The following is a 22,571-nucleotide window of genomic DNA, read 5'->3' on the forward strand; positions in this document are numbered from 1 at the left end:
GAACAAATAAATGTGTACCTTCCAAATGATTTCTCTCAAAGTTTGCTGTTGGGCCTATTAAAAAGCGATGCTACAAATCCGTCTCTGTCCCAGGCGCTCTATATCTTCCTTCCAATTTTAGCTTGACAAATGTTATCCGCATTAGTAGTGGACCCTTAATTGTGTGTTCTTCTATTGCTTTACTTTCTGTTTTGGAAAACCAACTTATCATTTCTGGCTCCGTTCCACTTTGGTGGCAAATACTGCAGCCACCAGCAGTTTCTGCTGTATACCCCCAACACACAAAATCACTGGTAAACTAGGCCAGGAGGAGTTCATTGAGTGCGTATGTGTGTTTTGATGCAGATTACGATGGATATTAACATAAACTTTCACAAATAAAATAAATAATGAGAACATAACATGAGAATATAAAACAAACTTATGGATTTATTGCCCTCCAGATGTTATGTTGACCCAGAAGTACTTACCATACACATACAGTGTAAATTCATCCCTGTTGGTGCCGAGGATGTTGCTGGCCTCACAGCGGTATGTGCCGTTGTCTGTTTTGTTCAGTGTGGTAATGATTAGATCTCTACCCTCCACGATCATTCGTTCAACATCAGGAAGCTCACCTCCATCTTTCGTCCAGAAAACTGGCTCAGGCCTAAAAACAACAGAGTGATTTGGCATGAGCCTTTAGAAATGTAAAGATCGAGAACTGTGACAGCAACTGGTCACTTGTCCGTCATGGAAATGACACTGCATGACAAGTGGGTGTCAGTTGAGCATCTTGTATGGAAGTAAAATAATGCCAAATGTTTTTGAAACAAAGAAAAGGCTGTTGAATTGCACTACTTGAAAAAAATAGGCTTGCATTAACAATGCATTGTATTTTTATGGGCTGAAATTCAACATGGTTGGATATTTAAAGGGATAGTTCGGCCCAAAATGATATTAAACCCATGATTTACTCACCCTCAAGCCCTCAAGCCAGAGAGCAGAGCAAAACAAAACTCCACTCAGGATTTCCGCGATTTAAAAAACGTGTATTTAAAAGAAAATGTCGGAGGACTTTGATATTAGAGAAGAGGATATTGAGTTCTACGTTCTACGTCACGGCGCTTCCTACGCTACGTCCTACGTCATACGCCGGCATCCATCTCCCGTGAACGCGCGTCGACCGTTGCCGGAAGCCAGTTATTTTCATTTATAAAGTTTTAAATATGTATATTTTTACGACAAAACCACACGGATTACCCTCAGAAGGCCTTTGTTTATCCCCCTGTAGCCGGATGGATTACTTTTGTGAAGGATGCATGCACATTTTTGGGACTTGAAGGAGGTGGACCCCATAACTTGACATTATAACCACTGAAAGATCTAAGACATTTTCTAAAATAACTGAAAATGTGTTCGTCTGAAAAATGATTGACATATGCATCTCGAACGGCTTGAGGGTGAGGAAATCATGGGTTCCAGTTCAAAATATTTAAAACACATTTTCATTATTAAAAATTCAATAATCCATATTCACCTTTCGTATTTCACTTCCAAAATATTCAAACTGTTTAAAAATACAGGAAATTTTCTGTCCATTTTATTTCATTCAGTGGTTCAAATTCGACAGTAAATTCAACACTGACATCCAGGAACTGCAGGAAAAGCAGTAGATTACCGAGCATAATCTCAATCTGCTGTTAGTCGACATCACCAGCAGGAGGTGCAAGCGTGTGTTGTTGACGAAGACCAGCAACAGTTAGAGCAAGCCATTCATTCATAAAAACTCATTTACAGCAATTGAGCATTCATTAAGTTTTTGTGATGATTATCTGGGTCAGCATATGCGGAAAATATGATAAAGCTGTGTTTATGTTTCATTCAATAACTTCATTGTTACTTTCCCTGTGGAGCCTACATTTTATCAGCTTTCTCTACCATGAACGGGATTATAATCGTTTTCCCTCAATACCTCATCATACTCAGGGATTCCCCTTCTGTCGGGAAAAAACACTTAACGTAGCTTAATGGACTAATACAGTGATATAAAAGACCAAACTCGTACTATATAGGCTACAGGCAAGCAGATGGACTCAGAATTTGAACTTAACGCGCAAAGTTTCATGCTGAGCGTTTCCCAGTGATTTACAGTTGGTTTTATGACTGGTGGTTGGTTATATTCACAGCTTAAATATTCAACCATGCTGAATTTCAGCCCATAAAAATGCAAGCCTAAAAATACAATGCATTAAAATGCAAGCATGGTTAATGCAATGCATTTTTTTATTTTTTATTTTTTTATAGTGCAATTCAACAGGCTTTTTTTGTTTCAAAAACATTTGGCATTATTTTACTTCCATAATCTTGTTGCATTTCAAACACCAAGAAACTCCATGCTTTCCATATGGATTTAATTTTAAATTGGGACATAGTGCCAGAAAATGTGCTGCTATGCTAGTTTATGTAGATTTTTTTCTGTACAGGAAAAGGTACACTACACTGGATTTCTTATTTCATTTTTTTTGTTAGAAATGAATTATTGTTGAGTACATAAAAAAAGAAAAGAAAATCTGTGTTCAAGTTCCTTTTGTTGCACTCAGTCAAGCTATTTTTTTAACACAAGAATGCATCAATGTAAATGCCTCCCATTGTACTTCCATTGTAAATATATAACATGAAAAATTCTGAGCTCCTGTAATCTTTTTAGGCCATAGGTTTCTGGTGACAGAAAAGATTTTCTCTCATTTTGTTATCATTTCCGCTCAAGGAACGTTTTACGTTTTTGTCCTCTACCACAGAAAGGTCACACTAAAAGAGTTACAACTGTCTGTAGACGATTATATGACTCACTAAATCTCTCCCAAATATCACAATTTGATTTAGTATTATTGCTTTTTGTTCTTGGCATGCAAATAAGGGTCGCCTTGAGACGTGATGATTCCGCAAGTTCCACTTCATAAGACAAATCATATTCAAACAAAGTTCACATAGGTGATTAAAAGAAAGCTGCACTCACAGTGGGTTGCCTTTGGATACACACTCCAGTTTGAAGTACTGTCCTTCCTGAGGTACTATTACTGAGTGCACAATCTGAACCTGAGGAGGATCTGGATTGACAAAAAGCAAATCAAAACAACAACAAAAAAACACAAGGCACAACAAAAACACAAAACAAAACACAAGAAACAACAAAAACAAAACAAGACACAACAAAAACAAAAAACACAAAACAAACCAAGACAAAAAACAAAACAAAACACAAGACACAAAATGAAACAAAACAACACACAGCAAACACAACAAAAACACAAAAGATAAAACGAAAACACAAAATGAAACCAAAAGACAAGACACAACCAAAACAACAACAAAAGCACAAGATAAAACAAAAACACAAGACAAAAAAACATGATCAAAACAAAACCACACAAAAAAAACATGTTATTGTAAATATTATAAATATATATACATTATACAAGCAGACATGGTAAAATATAGCATTTTGTCACACCACAGCTATTTTTTTTTTTTAATAGCTTGTTAATGGAAAAGTTACCCTATTTTGAAACCATGTTACTGAGCTACTGTTACACTACTCCAAAACATTGCTAAATTTGCAGTTACTGTACACATAACAAGGCTCTGCCACTCTTTAAACTGGTGCTGGCAGGCGTCCCGTTTTTAGATGATCTAATAGCAGTTTCGGTTAAAATAAAGTCAGGAGGGAAACTGATCCAAAAATATGACTCACAGTGGACCTCCAGCACTTCTGTGACCTGGTGCGGCATTGAGCCCAGAGATACGTGCTCCACCACGCAGGTGTACGCTGCTCCGTCGTCCTTCCTGTCCACCTTGAGGTGTACGCTACTCCTGACCGTGAAGGACCTCCCAGTGGCGTTTACCTCCTTCTGACCTGCCAGAACAGTCACAAGAAGACCTATCAAGCTACTGTTACATATACAGTACTCTATAGGTACATCATTTAGTATATCATGCATTATGATTATTAAGTGTTCTGTGATATTCAAGATGAGTCAGAGGCTTTTATATATATATGAAGACCTCCGATGCAAAAGCCTCTAAAAGCCACCTCTGTCAAAAATGAGATAATAATATTGAGTGAATTCTCTCCGCACATAGTACATGTTCATCAAATACTTTCACTTCAAACTCACTAAATCCCAGCCTCAGCCCATTCAGAAATGCCGGTACTTTGGTAGAAACCTAAACATAGGAACCTGATAAAAAAAATTATATTAAAGACTTGCATATGAAGTCTTCATATATATATAATACAGGTAGAAAGACATACAGGCTAAGAATGCTGGATAATTTCTTATATAGACATCAGTTGACCGTTTAAGCAATATCACACAAGCAAGAAAGTTGCTGCTATAAATACTCAAAACATTTAGTTTAATAAGTTAATATTGAGTAACTTACATTTCAGACACAATAATGGCAGTTACTTGTCACTATTTTTGCCCATAAAACGAAAATAGTTTGAAATGAAGTCAAAGCAAAATCAACGACATGTCTACAAGCAACACTGCTGATTCTTTCCTGAATGTGAACCAGTTGAGACACTTGTTTCATTGAATGAATCAGTTGAGTGAATAATTCAATTACACCCATAAGTCATGTTGGATAAAAGTGTCTGCTAAATAAATAATTAAAAATTTAAATATCACTTTTTTGGTTCCTGAATAAATCAGTGTTTTCAACAAATTAGCTGAATTCAATTTTCAGTGACTCATTCATAACAAAAGTCACTTGTTTGTTTCTGAACTAATCAATGTTTTTGAATGAATCCGTTGAGTAAATGATTTAATGACTCACTGAATAAACCACAGACTGGCTGTCTGGAGAGTGTAAACAGACAACCCAAGTGACACAACGAGTGGTGAATCTGCACTTTAATTAATATGATATTCTAATATCATCTAGCTTACTGCAAAGTGTCTCATACCAACCACAAAGCGAAAGCACAGTGTTATAACATAACTTTCAATAGACTCAAACATATTTTTTGTATGATTGTTTTGACCAAGTACAACAGTGCTGTGTTACCCACAATTTTAAATCGTCAAATAAAGTGATCTGTATGAGTAGTAATTTAGCACTTACAGCTATTTCATTAGAATTAAATAAAATAATGTGAATTTTAATGGTCAAACGTAACTGTAACAAAGTTCATGTTCAGGGAGGGAGGAGACAGGAACCTGCAAACGTTAAATGTAACTTTAACTTTAAACAACATAAAGAAAGGAGCGGCAGCGGCTGTCTGCGGCATATAAGCATAATTAAAACAGCAACGTTAAATGTCCCAGGCCTGGACCTCTCGTCCTTCACTGTCATCAATCCATGGGACTCGAGACCGGTCACGCAGGTGTCTCTCATTAGCATTCGCTTCACTGGCTCCACCCCTGCTTCATACCACAGTAACATTAATAAAACTTGAATACATTAGCTCATCCATGAACATGATTTCTGTCCGAGTCCCTTTGGATTGCTTTCCATCGGCTGTGGAGGTGAAGACGACACCTCCCATGATTCCACGCTCATTCACGGCGTCAAGCTACGCCTTTGTTATCGTTTTGAATAAGCGACATCTAGCGGCGAAACTTACATACTGTGCCTTTAATCTTCAAACTTTGTGTTTATACATCAACAGCAATATGACATTCTTCTGTTTGCAGCAAAGTTTTCGTTTGCAAGCACACAGAAAAAACGCAATCCACCAATAGAAAGTGCTCTGATGATATACAGCTCAAAACATTGTGCCTTTTAGCCAGGAATTTATTTGAAAGCCTGTGGAAATGTGAAGAAGAAAACATCATTTATTGCTTGTAAAGAGTCCTTATAACGTCTGTGTGAGGAACAGCGCAGAGAGTGAGAATCAGCAACCAGATATAATAACACTTAAAGCCATGTCTGCGTTCTGTGAAAGCCCTGGATCAACAGCATCATGAATGGCTAAGTAAAACATCACCCTGGAGGATTGCCTCCAGCAAACATCTTACCAAACATATACATGTATGACCTGGCCCAGATAAAACGGACGAGTATCTCTCTTTCCCTAGATACGCAGACTCAGTAAAACATTCACAACATCTGTGGTGTCCTTGGCTTTTTTTCCCATCCAAATCCCATCCATTTTGTCTACACAAAACACTGATGGAACACTAAAGAAATTAAATTAAATGGCAAACACGTCCATCATGTTCTTAATTGGAAGAGCATTGCTCTAGCAACACAGAGGTTGTTAGCTCAATTCTAAGGAAACACTAGTATTGATCAAATGCATCCACTGAATGTGCTGCAAGTCACTTCGGATTTAGCACCATGCCAAATGTATGGAAGCTTGTTTCCGCCAATGAATAATAAATAAATAATAATAATTGCGACTTTTTATCTCACAATTCTGACTTTTTTTCTCACAATTGCGATATATCAAGTCAGAATTGTGACTTTTTTCCTCACAATTGCGAGATATGAAGTCAGAATTGTGAGAAATAAAGTCGCAATTCTGAGAAATAAAGTCGCAATTGCGAGATATAAAGTCAGAATTGCGTGTTATAAAGTCGCAATTCTGGGAAATAAAGTCGCAATTCTGGGGAATAAAGTCTCAATTGCGAGATATAAAGTCGCAATTCTGAGAAATAAAGTCTCAATTGCGAGATATAAAGTCGCAATTCTGAGAAATAAAGTCGCAATTGCGTGTTATAAAGTCAGAATTGTGAGATATAAACTATTCCGAGGTAAAAAAAAAAAAAAAATCTGTCTTTTTTTCCCTTAGAATTGGACTTTATATCTCACAATTGTGAGTTTATATCTCACAATTCTGAGAAAAGATGTCAGAATTGCGAGATATAAACTCGCAATTGCGAGAAAAAAAGTCAGAATTCTGACTTTATAACACGCAATTCTGACTTTATAACACGCAATTCTGACTTTATAACACGCAATTCTGACTTTATATCTCGCAATTCTGACTTTATATCTCGCAATTCTGACTTTATAACACGCAATTCTGACTTTATAACACGCAATTCTGACTTTATATCTCGCAATTCTGACTTTATAACACACAATTCTGACTTTATAACACGCAATTCTGACTTTATAACACGCAATTCTGACTTTATATCTCGCAATTCTGACTTTATAACACGCAATTCTGACTTTATTTCACGCAATTCTGACTTTATATCTCGCAATTGTGAGAAATAAAGTCAGAATTGCGAGATGTAAACTCGCAATTGTGAGATAAAAAGTCGCAATTATCTTTTCAAATGTTTTAATTTGTGGTGGAAACAAGCTTCCATACAAATGTAATCAGGACTTGACATTAACTTTTTTTTTCTCACCAGCCACTTTACAAGTTCACAAGTTACTAGCCACTGAATTTTGATATTGATACCATGGGGAAAAAACTGCCATATTGATATTTTTAATATTATCCCACAATTTGACAGCAGGTAGCCTATATTAGGCTGCTGTCACTAGGCTCCATCTACATTAATCCGGATACATTTGAAAACGGCGTTTTCGTTTATAAACGCTCTCCGTCCACACTAGCGTTTTCAGGCGTTTTCGGACGTTTCAGTGTGGATGAGAAACTTTTGAAAAACGCCTGAAAACGCTAAATTCACCTTACTGCGCATGCGTAAAACCCCACATTAGATCACTGATATGATTCAGATGGAAAAATAAATAATGAAGTTATCGTGCAATTCTTCTGACAGGATCATTTTATTTAGTAAAATATCTCACCATTCACTGATGCGGTCCAGGTCGCACGCAGTCACCATATGTTTGGTCTAAAACGCAACTGCTCTCGTGTGTTGCCGCAGGACAGCAAATGAATGTGCAATGTGGAATATTTTTAGCAACAGTGTGAAAGTGAATAGCACATAACAGGCACAATACTGGTATAAACATGAATATCTATTGGTACAATATGCGTCACATGACTAAATTTACGTCATCGTTTTTAAATACCACCGGTTTCACAGTCCACACTACAATGTGAAAACGGCAAATGTATCCACTTTGGAGTGCGTTTTCAAAAAAGCTTTGTTTTCATTAATAAAAACGCCGCCTCAGTGTGGACGGAAGGCCAAAACGGAGAGAAAAATATACGTTTTCGAACGAAACCGTATTAGTGTGGACATGGCCTTAAACACCGAATGCACGGATGCATGCGCATGCGTTTTCTTTCTCGACTGTTTACGTTCACTTAAAACATAACTGAGTGTGTTTACTTGAATACGTGCCAATATTTTGGGTGTGAGCCAAACATTTGCGGGGAATGAGTAAAATTATACGTGCAATCCCACGCCGAAATTCAATCCCCGTAACAGAAACAATATTCATCCGGAGCAAATTAAACGAGTGAGTGAAGGGAGGCGGGTTTGTGTGTCTACTTGCTGTCGGAGAGATCATAAGAGAGAGAGAACATGCAGCTGGTATCGTGTTTCAGATTTTTCAGTATATGTATCGAAAAATCTATATTTTTGACAACACTACTTTGCACTTGGTTTATTATTTCAGATGCCTTTTTAAAAGACTACAATTGAAAAATGCATATATTATATATAAAATTTGACCCACCAAAGTGGCTAGTAGGAGTGACTGCGTTACACGCCACTGCTGAAATCCACCAACATTTGGCAGGTGTTCATGTCAAGCCCTGAATATAATGTAATGTTTTGTATTTCCGAGTGAATCAGGATGACGTGAGCTGAAAAGGAAAGTCATTTTAGAGGTTTCAATTTTTCTTTGAAACAATTTGCACTCATTCACAATATACGACTAGAACTACGGCTGTCATTTGTTTAACATTTTTTACTAATTAATTACATGGCATGCTTATTATTAACTGAATATATCAATGTTTGTTGAAAGCAAAAAAGCAGAATAACTCAAATGCATTACTGTGGCAGATAAAAAGCATTGAATGGATACAATTAATCATTCTATAAGACACTTTTTATCTATTTTAATTTGACATATATATTTGATGAATAGAATAGCTCAAAAGAATAGTATTTATTTGAAATAGAAATATTTTGTAACAATGTTACACTCATTCATTATGAGTTTTTGTATGAATCCGGGCCTCTGCTGATGCTCAGTAGGAATGACTGTTATGTAATTTCATATACAGCGACAAGTGTTGATGCTAATCGCTGTGTGATATCTGGTCAGTGGTGTGAAAGCTAGATACTGTGCTGACATACTAAGAGCTGAAGCATCTCTCTCTCTCTCTCTCTCTAGCGTCAGTCAGATGCTCCCATAGCAATGCCTGCAGCGCTGCCATACTCCTCTAGATGCATGCCATCATCTGACGTTTCTGGAAGGCTGATTACCTTTTTTTCTGTTCTTTTCTTTTTTAAATATGAGCTGCAAAGAAATGTTGCAAAAATGGCAAAAAAAAAAAAAAAAAAAAAAGGGATAGTTCACCCAAACATGAAAATCTGTTCACTGTAAAAAGTGATCAGTTGACTTAACTTAAAAAAGTGAGGAAACCCGTTGCCTAGTTAAGTTATGTGTTCACATAACTTAATTTTTTCAATTACGCATGAAGCTTATTTACTTAATTTTAAGGCAACGGGTTTTCTCACTTTTTTTAAGTTAAGTCAACTAAGTCAACACTTCTACAGTGTTCTATCATCATTTACTTACCCTCATGTCATTCCAAATTTGTGGAGCACAAAAGAAGATACTTTGAAAAATGACTTGTGTGAACTACCCCTTTCAGCGGTATAGTGGGTCATTTAATACCAATAATACACTCATGTGAGTGACTTTTATTTTGTTTCCTCACACTAATGAGCGCATGTTGTTTGTCTCATTAACTGGGAAACTGCAGATAAGTCCAATCTGCTATTTCTCACCCTCCTCCAGAACAGACCTCTGCAACGCTTCTGGTGTGTAGGTAAAAATCAACCAGTGAAAATCAATTGCATTTCTCAGAGGAGAGGTAGACATTTTTTAAGTAGATTTTTTCACTTTTACTCTTACATTTTGATGTTGGATTATTGCCAAGGAGCTGCTACTTGGTTAGTAAGATGTTCTGAGTATTATTTTTGTGCATTCCGAAACTGTTGCTAGGGTGTTCTGAGTGGCATGGCAGGTGGTTGCTAGGGTATTCTGGATTGTTGCTTACTGGCAAAAACACCCACCCATAATGTTGCAATGTAAATAAAAGGGATTTTTTTTTTTCTAATTGGAAGTCTGATCCCTTATACGGTCTGATCACTTATTATGTTTTAGTAAATCGTGGAGACAATGAATTCTTAATTCGTGGGAACAAATGGTTAATTTGTTACCAATATATATATATTTGTATGTAATATATCTCTTATGAACTGTTTGAAGCGTTAAAGTGGTAGTTGCGTAGCTGTCAATGGAGGGACAGAAAACTCCCAGATTTCATCAAAAAGATTTTCATTTGTGTTTTGAAGATGAACGAAAGTCTTACTGGTCTGGCACGACATGAGGGTGAGTAAGTGATGACAGGATTTTCATTTTTGGGTGAACTATAAAACTTAGTTGTATAAATGGGCACTTAATTGTACAACCAAATTTCTTGTAGTTACTAACCCCCTATTTCAACCTTCATGTCCTAGTTTAAGGTGGATAAGGTGCAAACCTATCCAGATATGTTAAAACAGCATGAAAAGCACACGAAAGAAGGAAAATAGTATAGCATATTTAGCACAGATCCAGATAAAGTAAATTGCATCTAAAACATTTTTTTTTGAAAACACTGGCAAACCTCTGTGGTAAATAAGCTCTCAGGAGATCCTGGATTTGTGCTGATGTTTCACATTGAAAGTTGTGTCGACGGAAGCCAGGGTATCCACCAATGTGACCCGATACAAGGCTTCGTATCTCCCTGACCATCCTAAAGTGAGCGGTATCACACGTGTTAGATATTCTGTTTGGGCCAGCGTGCTGGTCTCTAGAAGCACGTCTCACAAGATCAGATCATAGAGCGAGATTCCTTTGAATTGGTGTGAGTGACAGGCAGTCTGGCTGTGATGCTATGTTCCCGTGTGCCACTGGCCTTTAACTATGGCTTGCCTGAATGCCATCTCTGAGTCGGTCCTGTCTAACGGAGTCTCAGACCATCAATCACCACAACCAGGGGCTTCTGCCTGAGATGTGTGAGCCTCAGCCCTCGGAGGGATATCTGGGGTGACATTGATAAGTTGAACTGATGTGTTGTGCTATGCTGCAATACTGTACATTTGATTGACTCAAAGAATCAATTCCGTTTTTTTTTGTCAGAAATGGTAGATTGTTCAGACAAATATGAAGTCTTGTTTCACCTCACTGGTTGAGCCAGTGTTTACACTATATAAATAAAATATATGCATAAAATATATTTTCATAATACATTTTAATATTAAAAAAAGGTCTTTTTTTAAAATACTTTTTTTCAGCAAGGATGTAATTAATCAAAAGTGACAGTAAAGACATTTATAATGCTATATTGCTATAAATATTAATGCTCTTCTTTCGAACTTTCTATTCATTAAAGAATCCAGATTTTTTTTTCACAGTTTCTACAAATTGATGAAGCAGCACAACAGTTTTTACTGTATTTTCAACAAATATATATATATTTTTTTATTTGAATGCTTCTTAACATGTCATGTTTTGCAACTCCCCAAAAATGTAATTATATTTATATTTATAAAAAGTATTTTTTTTTTTTTTTTTTTTGAGATTTTGTGAAATTTAATCCTTATAAAAGAATCGTTTTTCAAAAGCATATGAAACCTATGGAGCACCTAAAGGGACATTGTGAAGGAAAAAAATACGAGGGAAAATTATTTGTCAATGCTTTTGCGTTCTCTCGCAAATGTTTTGCGTTCCCACAAGAAACGTGCGTTTGCTCGCAAAACCTTTGCGATTCCCCGAGAAACTTTGTGTTCCCTCCCAAAAACATTTGCATTCCGCCGAGAAACTTTGCGTTTGCTTGCAAAGAGCTCAAAAGGCATAGTTTCATAGGGGAATGCAAAACTATTGCGAGAGAACGCTAAAGCATTGACTTATTATTTTTCCTCCCATCTTTTTTTCCACCACCATGCCCCTTTAGGGGCTCCTTAGAAACTACCTGAAATCATGTCCTTTGTTAAGAATTGTGATTTAAATGTGTTTGAAAGACGAGTCCAGTCAATGCACATTAAACTGGGAATGCAGAAAGTATTTGCAGTATATTGCAGTACACTGCAAAATGACACGCTTCAGCTTCAAGGCCCAGGATTATATAATACTAACCTATACGCTGTGAGATCCTTTGTAAAGAGCTGCACAATTCATAAATATGCTAGTGTAACATTACACATTACACACTATGTACCACTTGCACTCTGACAACATGTGCAACTGTTCACTGCACACAGTTAGCTCTAGGCTATCCGGGGGGATTTGTTTACCTTGCACCTCCTTGTCGTTTCTAAACCATCGGATGTCAGCAGCCGGTTTGCTGCCAGATGTGGTGCATGTCAGTGTGACGTCCTCCCCCTCCTGGGCAGGTCTCGAGAGGCCTGTGATTTCTGGTTTTGCTGGAACACCTGATATATAAACAGAAGAGGAAGATTATAGGCAGCACTGATGGAAACATGGGTGATTCTATGATTTCAGCCTCCCACCTGAACATGAACTGATTCACAGGAATATTTCTTGCCTGAAGGTCAAATGTGGCTTGACTGACATTGTTTTTGATCTTTTTTTTTTGTTGAGTTTATATATATGTTTGTCGGTAGATATATATATATAAATTCTATTTTCTGCTTCATAGTATTTTGTGATTTTATTAGAACAGAGAGAATTTGGATGAGAGATAAAGATTTTGGTTTCTACCAAGGTCTCTTCTAATGTACATCGAACCCTACAGACAGCTGTTCAATGACACAATCATATCTGGGGGGATTAAATGGATGTTCTGGGTTCACTGCTTCTGATTACGATGGAAAAGATTTAGACTCGTCCTAAAAAAAGAAAAAAAGAAAGACATTTTATTCCAGTATTGCTCAAGAACAAGTTTTAAAAATGAACAATTAGCCAAATGACTTAAGCATTGTACATGTTAACATGGGACTAGTGTGTCAGAATTGCTTATTTGCCTTGTCTTTGTAATGTTATATATTCAATAACCATGTAAAGACGCTAAAGCCGTAATGACGCTAAAGAAATTGATCCACTTGTAAAAGTAGTTACACCACTGTTGGATGAAAACGAAATAATTGCCTGTAAACTTACTTTTAAAAAATATGCATTGTGAAAAGTGGTATTCAAACATGAGATAAAAGCAGTACCACCACTGTTGGAAAAACAAACAAAAAAACATTGCCAGTAAAGTTACTTTTAAACAATATGCATTATGAAAAGTGGTATACAAATATACTATAAAAGCAGTACCACCACTGTTGGACAAACAAAACAAAACAAAACAAAAAAACAATTGCCTGTAAAGTTACTTTTAAACAATATGCATTGTGAAAAGTGGTATACAAATATACTATAAAAGCAGTACCACCACTGTTGGACAAACAAAACAAAACAAAACAAAAAAACAATTGCCTGTAATGTTACTTTTAAACAATATGCATTGTGAAAAGTGAAATTCAAACATAAGATAAAAGTAGGCTCATCACGGCAAACCAAACCAAACCAAACAAACCAAAACAAAACAAAACAAAACAAAACAAAACAAAACAAAACAAAACAAAACAAAACAAAACAAAACAAAACAAAACAAAACAAACCAAAACACAAAAAAAAAAAAAAAAACAAGCATTGTCAGTAAAGTTACTTTAAACAATATTGTTACGTTATGTTTATTTTTCCTTGTGTCTTTATAATACCTGTGTATGCTTTTTGATGTTTTCTTTGAGTTTCAGATCATCGCTGATTTGCTAACAGTGCTGCCGCCTGCCAGCGGTAATTGGATGATCAGCTGGAAGGACTCCTCTTCCGCTTAAGAGAGGGAACTCTTGCGGCTTCGGGTCGGTCGCAATGGCTCAGACTTCCTGCCAGCCGCCAGATCAAAATATTCTTTTCGTGTTTCTTTTGGTTGTGCGTTTTATTTAGAATGTGGTAATGTAGGAGAGACCTGCTCTTTTGTTTGGAACTTATTTATTCTACGTTTTTGACGAGCGTAGTTTGGTAAGCTTTATTGTAGTTCATTTACTTTTCATTGTGTTAGGTTATTTACGTTGCCGTTTAATTTCGCTAGATTGGGTTTTGTTTGTTATTTTGGGCCTTGGGTCTCTCTGATGAGAATACCACTCCATTGATTTATTTCTCTATTCATTTTTGTTAATGAATTCTACTTTATCGTTATATCATTTTCGTTTGGGCCGTGGGTCCTTCTAACGAATCCTAACCATTTTATTGTTATTTACTTTTGTGATTCACAATAAATTTATATTATAATTTTTGTATTCGCCTTCTTTTGTATTCGCCATTCGGTTCATTTGATCTTACGGCCTGCTGGAAGCCTTTCGTACCTTTTTCTTTAATTTATTGCGTCTTACCTCTAGTGGACGTAATAAATATGTATAGTTAAAAGTGGTATATTAAGGTGTACAGAGTAAGAAGTGCACAAGCTGATTATAAACCAAAGCAGTGACACATCTAATGACTCCATCAGCCAGTGTGAAATTCTCTCATTTAAATCACTCTCTGTGTCACCAAAGGGCTAAAAGAAAACAAGATCATGTGAAGGAAGAGAACACACTGACCCAAGATCAGTGATGAGTGTGTTGACCTTAAAAGCGCAGATTGATGAGAATGAGAGGTAGACTGATCTATGAGAAGTCTTACCTAACACAGTCAGGAAGGCCTTGGAAGTCTTGACAGGCATGGTGAAGAGCGAGCATGTATACTGTCCTTCATCTGACAGAGTAACGTCATTGATGCTGATGGTCAGCTCCTTCCACGAGGCTCGAACCAGTTCAATCCGGTTGTCCCTTAATGCTAAGATATAAAAACAATAGCTAATCAGTAAGATAAAAATGACATTGGAGAAACAGTCAAAGTCACATTGCCTGAAAAAAAAAAAGTATATTAGTGGTTGCATGGTAAAGTGTTGGTATCAACTTTAGTATTTCGATTGGTGGCATGTGTAATGGAATTGGTCGAGAAGGATCCAGGACACAAAAAGAAAGGAATTTTATTTGTGTCCCCTCAAAACATAAAGAGTAGGCATACAAAAATAATATATCAAATGAAAAAGTAATGATAGAAATAACAATCTTGAGGCAATGAGAAACTCATATAAATGGCCAAGATGAATCTACTGTATGCCTCTAGATAAAATACACATGTAAATATCATGGGGAGAAACAAACCAAAAAGACAAAGAAAGACATTCTCTTGCTCAAACAAGGATGACTCAATATACACGGGAGACCGGGGATAATTGTCACACTTTTTTACTCCAGTGAATATTTCTCAGCGTGGGTTTATTTTTGAAAGTAAATAAACAAGAAATATATTACAAAGTTAATAATGAAAAGTGTGCACCTTTCTGCTTATATTAAAGTTCATGTACTAAAGTTCTTAATCAACACTGTCAGCATGCATTACACATCTGTTACACTATCACCATAAGCAGGGTGTAGTTTAGTCAATGCCTGGATGGGAGACCTCCTGGTGAAAATAAGGTTGTTTCTGGAAAGCCCTGTGATCTGCATGGGTCCTAATTCCCCAATATAGTGATGCAGACACTAGACAGTAAAATGCAGCATCCTTTGAATTAGAAGTAATATCTAAGTCCTGATACTCTAAGGGCATTGCCATTTAAAATTAACACCAGAATCCTGTCCAAATTTGCCCACTGGCTTCTATCAACCACAGTTTGAGAAGCACTAAATATATCAAAATATTAGTGCACGGAACATGTCCAAAATATGGTAGTACCATGGTACTTTTTATTAGTGAACCACAGTGTCTTTTTGTAAACATTAGAGGTTTTCAAGTTGAAATATCTTGGAGGTAAAGCTTAAGACTTGTGTCCACTTACTTATTCATGACATTATGAATTATTCACGAGATTAGTTGTGTACACATAATCGTGACCCAAACGTGTTTGAAAGTCCCACTGTTCTGAATATCCACTGCGATTGACTGTCACCTTCACACTGAAGCCGTCTGCGGTCTCTAACTAGAGTTTCAACACTTTCTACCTCTCAGCCACAAGCAGCCATTCATTCATTCATTATGTTTGCAATTTCCAAGAAGAGCTTTTGGCATCTGAGAGACTGGTGAACAGAAAGGTCACCTTATTCATCACCTCACACTGTCTGAAATGCACAATCCACTTGTATTTTGCTGTTTGAAAAAAAAGCAAGAGAAACTGAGACTTTTCATTTAGCATCTTGCACACTATTTGCTTCATCTAAGTCGCCCTTTTTGCTTTAAAGTCAGCATGGAAGCAAAATTGACTCTCTTCATAAATGCATTTTATTGGTCTTATTGTGAACAATTCCATCCACATATATATATACAGTATATAACAACAGACATATGCTATGAATTGTATAGGGAGTCTAGACATGGTTTGTTTCAACAAAAGCGCATTGACTTTCGCGCTTTGGTCTCTGTAAACTCTGTAACACTGGGGAATTCCACACAGACGTGTTCAACGTCCTATTGGGAACATTGTTACATGCACACACTGACATGTCAAATCAAAAAAAATTATTTACTCACATGTCAGCAGAGACAATTGTGTCGTCTTTCGAAGCCTTTTAAATGTACATTCATGTTAAAAAAGCATCGTGTCTCCAAACAATATAATCTGACGCTACAAGACGCATCTTTTCGCATCTTTTTAGAGGATGTGTCAAGACTGTTTAAATATTCCCTCTGAATGTGTGCTGAGTTATGAATAGAGAATGAATAGAGGATTTGTGGAGATGGCAAATGCCTAGGGGGGGAAGGGGGAATGGTTTGGCACGGAGACACAGCGGCATTGGATAAAGGGAGGAAAGGTGATCAGGTCTGGGCTCACGCTACACATGGGCCTGCTGATAGAGTCCAACGAAACCCGGCGAGACAAGGACCATCAAAGCTTATGAACATATGACACATTTTCACCAGCCCATATCCCTCTATCTTCCTCAGACACAGAGGGAGGAATGGAAGAAAAGAGTGCGCTCTCTTGTTGTTTACAGAAAAGACAAACACACACACACTCATACGTCGAACATCACAAAGGTGATGATAAGCTGCCAAGGCGAGGAGCAGTCGCTGTTTGTACCACAGCCGAGGGTTGATGGTACAGTGCCTAGACTCTAAAATGCTTGGCGGTTTCCATTCAAGTCATTCAACGATAACATATAGGGATGTGGGCGTTGAAAAGAACGACAGAGAAGAGAACAAAGATATTGAGAGGAAGAAAAAAGATCCACCCACACAGAGTCTGAAGTTAGACTTCCTTCAGTGGTCAAATCTGTTTCTACACCAGGGTCAAATGAAGATGTGAATACTACTCTCAAAGAGGGCTTGATACTACTCACGATGCGCTGGTTCATTTCACTTACACTGCTACATTTTATTCTGACACAATGGTGTCAAGCTCAAAACATTATCCTGAATCCATTGACAGAAACAAGTATTCAAAGGTTTGAATAACCCTACAGACAACTGTTATCAATTCAACTCAGGCCAACAGGGACTGGCAAAACTCCGCATCCACATTTCCAAAAAAATAATCGAAAGCCTGCCAGATGCCCAGAGTTAGCTCCAATCTGTCACAACCTCCGTGAAATGCCAACGTCTGACAAAGCTCTTTTTCCCAGAGCTTAAATAAGTCGACATGATGAAATGGTGGGTTTCCAACATCCTTCTGACTTATTCAACACGGTTTATTCCACTTAGAGAGCAGTATAAATCCTTCGATTTGAACTTGTGTCCTTCTCTATCATTTTCGGGGAAGAAGGGAAGGCTGACTTGTAGATGACCTGACAGACATCCCAGCATTCCCTTGGGCTGGAGCAATCTTACAACAGCCTGATGGTGCGAACCCCTATTTAGCATCTTTGAGTTGTGCTTTTATCTAAAACTCAATATGGCGCACAAATAAAAACTTGGCGAAAAGAAATGCAGTCGAATTGAAGAGGACAACAGTGGATAATGGAGCAGATTGTGAATGTTATTTTCAAGGTCGTAAGTGCATGCGAATGTGGGTGCGGTTGCATAATATAGTGTGTTTAGATATATTTGGTGTTGTTGGTCTTGGAAGGAACAGAACTGCCAACAAAATGTCTTCGCACCTTTCTTGTGAACAATCATTTGGCAGTGCACTTTGAGAGACTCCCAGCACTTTTCCGCACAAGCCTCTGAAACCACATTTAACATCCAACTTTGGAGCCGAGCTTCTACTCTGACATAATCAGTCCACTCCATCTGACGAGGAGACGGAAAACGGGCGACATGAGTGACAGGCCCCGAGGCTGTGACTGTCCCGCAGCTGGCAGCGACGATCTTGGCATTGACACATTTGGAGAAGCCAGAAGTCCTCCTCTCTGCAATTAGGCTGCTCCAACGGCCAGCTGTGATTGGTCACTATCTGGACAGGCTGTGATTATTGTAGGGACGTGAGCCTGTACTTCCATCGTAGACAGGAAGCTACTTCCCAGCAGCTCTCGGGGCCAAGCAGGTGGCCAATGATCGGAGGTTAAAACAGATCTTATGAACCAGGTGCAAGGGATAAACTGGGCAACAACTGACATGATGACACTTGTGGGATTATTACAGACTTTTTTTATTTTTTATTTTTTACACCAAGTCATATCAGGTCAAATTTGACATTAGACTTTCTCAACTAACACTGGGGAATAGATACTGCGCATAAAAGAGCTAAACCAGAACCCAATTCTCTCTGACAAATCTCTAAGGTTTAGTTTCTTATGCTGCATCAAAAAAAGTTAGCCTTTGTTCATCAAGCTTTTTGCTATATCAGAACACAAGACAAGACATTTTTGGGTCAGTCGAAGAACACAATGCTTTCATGTGAGCTGTATTACACTGAGAGCATGTAAAATTGAGACTCAGAGCGTACAATATCCACAGCTAATCCAGAAATGCAACGGCAAACAGAAAATGCAAACATGCAGTTTGTTTCATCAGATAGGATTTAACTGTTGTTTACCCTCCTAAGGAGGAACTCTGTTTAAAGCATTCCCGCAAACGTTGTAGGTCATCGAAGTTGAATTAGACCTGATGATTATGATGTTTGAAGGTCATTACAGAAGGTGTTTTACCACTGATCTTTCACTCTGTTAACATCAACCTAAATGGTCATTAGTTAATAACCAAGCATACTGTTAAACTCAATCAACCTTTGTTCATCTTCACATTCATCAACAACCGAGATGTAAGACCCAAATGAACTTAATACAGTCATAGTAGAAACCACCCCTTATCTCTGCCTACAACACCCTTAATGCTAAGCTACAAATAGAGACTTGCTGAAATGTCACACAGCACTTAACATTTCATTTATCGACTGGTAATGCTATAATGATAGGAGCCCATTAGAGGCCCATTTGGCTCTATGTGAGGTGATGAGCTTTAGAAATGACATTTAACTAAGTGTGGAAATGTTAGATGGGATGACTTGTTTCACTTGTCTTATCTCCGGAAGTTTTGGAGTCAAAAGTGTGGTTTAGACAAAGTGAAAAACAGAATAACTTTTTAAAATGCTTAAACATTTACAGTAGTCTATAATTGTAGAAGTGTTTCATGGAATGCAGCACTTAAGCAACATTTTGAGTTTGATTTCCTTGAGAATGGAGCAGTGCCGTTTCAGTCCCGTTGATCCTGCTGAAAGCGGAGAGATCACCAGAAGTGAAGTGGAAAAGAAAGGGGTATGAGATTGGGAAATGTTGCAAGTCAAATTTGAACCCTCATTTCCCACTCAAGCACCATAACTCTATATTTGTGGTGCATATGTGCTGTGACCACTGGGAAACAGTTTCAGTGGTCAGACTGTAGCTGAGGTCATTTCATTTTACATGTACATCTAAGCATTTGTCAGACACTTTTATCTTACACTGTATTCAAGGTATACATTGAATCGGTTCATGCATTCCTTGGGAATGGAACCCAAGACGTTGGCGATTCTCTAGTCTAAATAATCATATAATCTGTGCCTGAAATATGCCTGAAACATAACTGAATATTGAGTCACTCAACAAATTATCTCTGAGATCTCACTTTTTGTACTTGTATTTAATATCCTGGACGTGTCCTTGTTGTCCTTGACTATTCTGCGAGTTGAATGCGTGTTGGACTTTTTCATCTGTTCCTGAATAGGATTTTTCCCCACACAGATATAGTAAATTATCACAGTCTGATTTCTCACATTTATTGTCCCACAATTGAGGTGAATGCTAATATAAATCACGATGGCCTCAATAGTACACAAGGGACCAGCTGGAATTGACAAAGCAGAATGTGCTGATACAAGTAAAACCTGAAAATACCCATCAGAGAGCAGCATTACATAAACCCTTTCAAAAAGTGTAAGGAAAAGACAATTTACTGATAACCTTGGAGACCTTTGTAGACTTAAACATAACCAGACGACTGTGCAATGTCACAGCGCCTCGTGTTGTTCCTCTGCATTTTCCTCGCTTTTGAATCTTCTCATCTAATAAGCGATTTAACGAGTCCATTAATGCAGTAATTTAGAACATAACAACATTTTGATTGCCGCAGGCCAATTAAGAGCCCACTCTGCAATTTGACCTTTTGCAATTTGAGCTGAACATCTCTAATGAATGTCAGGAATCATGCGCCAGAAGCATTTGAGATACCCTCTGAAAGAGCAGTTAATACTGTCGCAGCTCAGAAAAAAAATCGCCATCAATATGTATACTGAAAATTACGCTCATTATAGACAGTCTCAGATACATAGAGTCGGATTTCAGCTCCAATTCATACATCTGGTAAAAACACATACGCCGCACCATAGAGCAACTATAAATTATTCAGGACCTGTGAGGTTACATTTCACAATAAAAGGGTAGTTTGATCTCTCATTATGAAGTGCAAAACGAATACCTTCTGCAGGTGCTGTTTTCCCATACGCAGGGTCTTTACATCATGTTACAGTGGAGCAATAGACATATACATTCTAATTTAATCCGGCTCTAGCATGATGAATCATACACTGTGATCACATTAATAGTGCACGATGAGGGAGACATATGGTGCTTGTCGATTTTTCAGTGGTTGCGACTCATCATAGCTGCGCTTCTCTCCTAATGGCCTTGGGCTAAAATGGATCCCCAAACTCTTGGCCAACCACACCAGCTGCACAGATGCTTTTATCCCAACCAGTCCACTTATTACAGCAACAATTCCCCTGGAGGGGAGGTTAAGCACCACACTCAAGGGCACAAGGGTAGTCTAGGCTTATGGGTTATTGTCCACCATCTTTTGTTTACCAGAATTGATTTTATCATTCTTGCTTAGGGCTTGGCCAAGTGTTATTTTAGCATCATGCACATACTATTACAGCATTTATTCATATTTTGAGTTACACCACTTTTATTTTTATATTTTTAGTTTTCATATTAATTTTAGTTTAAGTTTTAGTAATTTTGTTATGTGCTTTTAAATTTTTAGTAGTTTAAAAAATATATATTTCTAATTTTCATTTCATGTCAAGTTTATCTTATACTTTTATATTAGCTTTATTTCAATTCCCGAAAACTATTTTAATAACAACACTGGAGAAGGTGATATAACTCAAAAAATATTTTTAAGCCTTTTGATGAACCATCTAAATAATATAATTTGTATAATAAATAATATATGTAATAATTTATGTTTATGTGAAGCGTCCTTGAGCTTGGGAGAGGCTCTATATAATTGAAACATATGTATATATGTATATATAATTTTACATAATCAAGGCATGTATTCCCATATCTTGTGTTTTCATGTATGTCCACCAATATAACAACTCATATAATACATAAAATATACTTAAATATGTAAAATAATGCATACATTTTTAATAAAACATTTAATACGAAAGATGACAAACTGAAACTTCCTTAAACGCTATTCAGTAATGATGCACATGAATCACATTTAAATAATTTAAAATGACCATTCTTAGAAAAATTAACCAAACAAATGGAACACTCTTTGCTATTAATCATATTCTCATAACCTATAGGAAACTTACTTGCTTAATAAAAAAGCACATTAAAATCATATGTCTATTCAATTGTGTTGCATTAATAATAATAAAAATGTAGCTCAAAATGTCTTGCAACCTTTTCCCTAACCCTGTAGTACCACCACGGGAGAAAAATGACAAAAAATGCTCTGAAAAAAGTAAAAACACATTTTAATATAAATTTTATATATAAATTATTTTATACTGCAAGCAAAATGATAGCAATCCATCAAGCTTAGCCACTCTACCACACAGTCTGCACACAGGGCGCGGTGGGCATTATTATGGATAAGCCACTGCTATATAATTCAGAGGAGTGGTTGGTGTCTGTATAATGCAGACTTCCTGTGTCTTCACTTGGATA

The 22,571-nt window shown here is 37.1% G+C and overlaps 1 protein-coding gene across 3 annotated transcripts in view; it reads right to left on the minus strand.

Annotated features, from left to right (window-relative positions):
* cadm2b (cell adhesion molecule 2b) overlaps positions 1 to 22,571 on the minus strand; it is a 222,351-nt gene that overhangs the window by 21,609 nt on the left and 178,171 nt on the right. For all 3 annotated transcript variants that reach the window (XM_084419470.1, XM_084419471.1, XM_084419469.1), the window contains exons 4-8: positions 14,830 to 14,982; positions 12,438 to 12,575; positions 3,734 to 3,895; positions 2,999 to 3,089; positions 471 to 649 (exon numbers count right to left, since the gene is read on the minus strand). In XM_084419470.1, coding sequence (XP_084275596.1) covers positions 471 to 649; positions 2,999 to 3,089; positions 3,734 to 3,895; positions 12,438 to 12,575; positions 14,830 to 14,982 — 723 coding nt within the window. The remainder of the gene's footprint in view (positions 1 to 470; positions 650 to 2,998; positions 3,090 to 3,733; positions 3,896 to 12,437; positions 12,576 to 14,829; positions 14,983 to 22,571) is intronic.

Source organism: Rutilus rutilus (assembly GCF_951802725.1).
Source record: "Rutilus rutilus genome assembly, chromosome: 9".
NCBI classification, from domain to species: Eukaryota; Metazoa; Chordata; class Actinopteri; order Cypriniformes; family Leuciscidae; genus Rutilus; species Rutilus rutilus.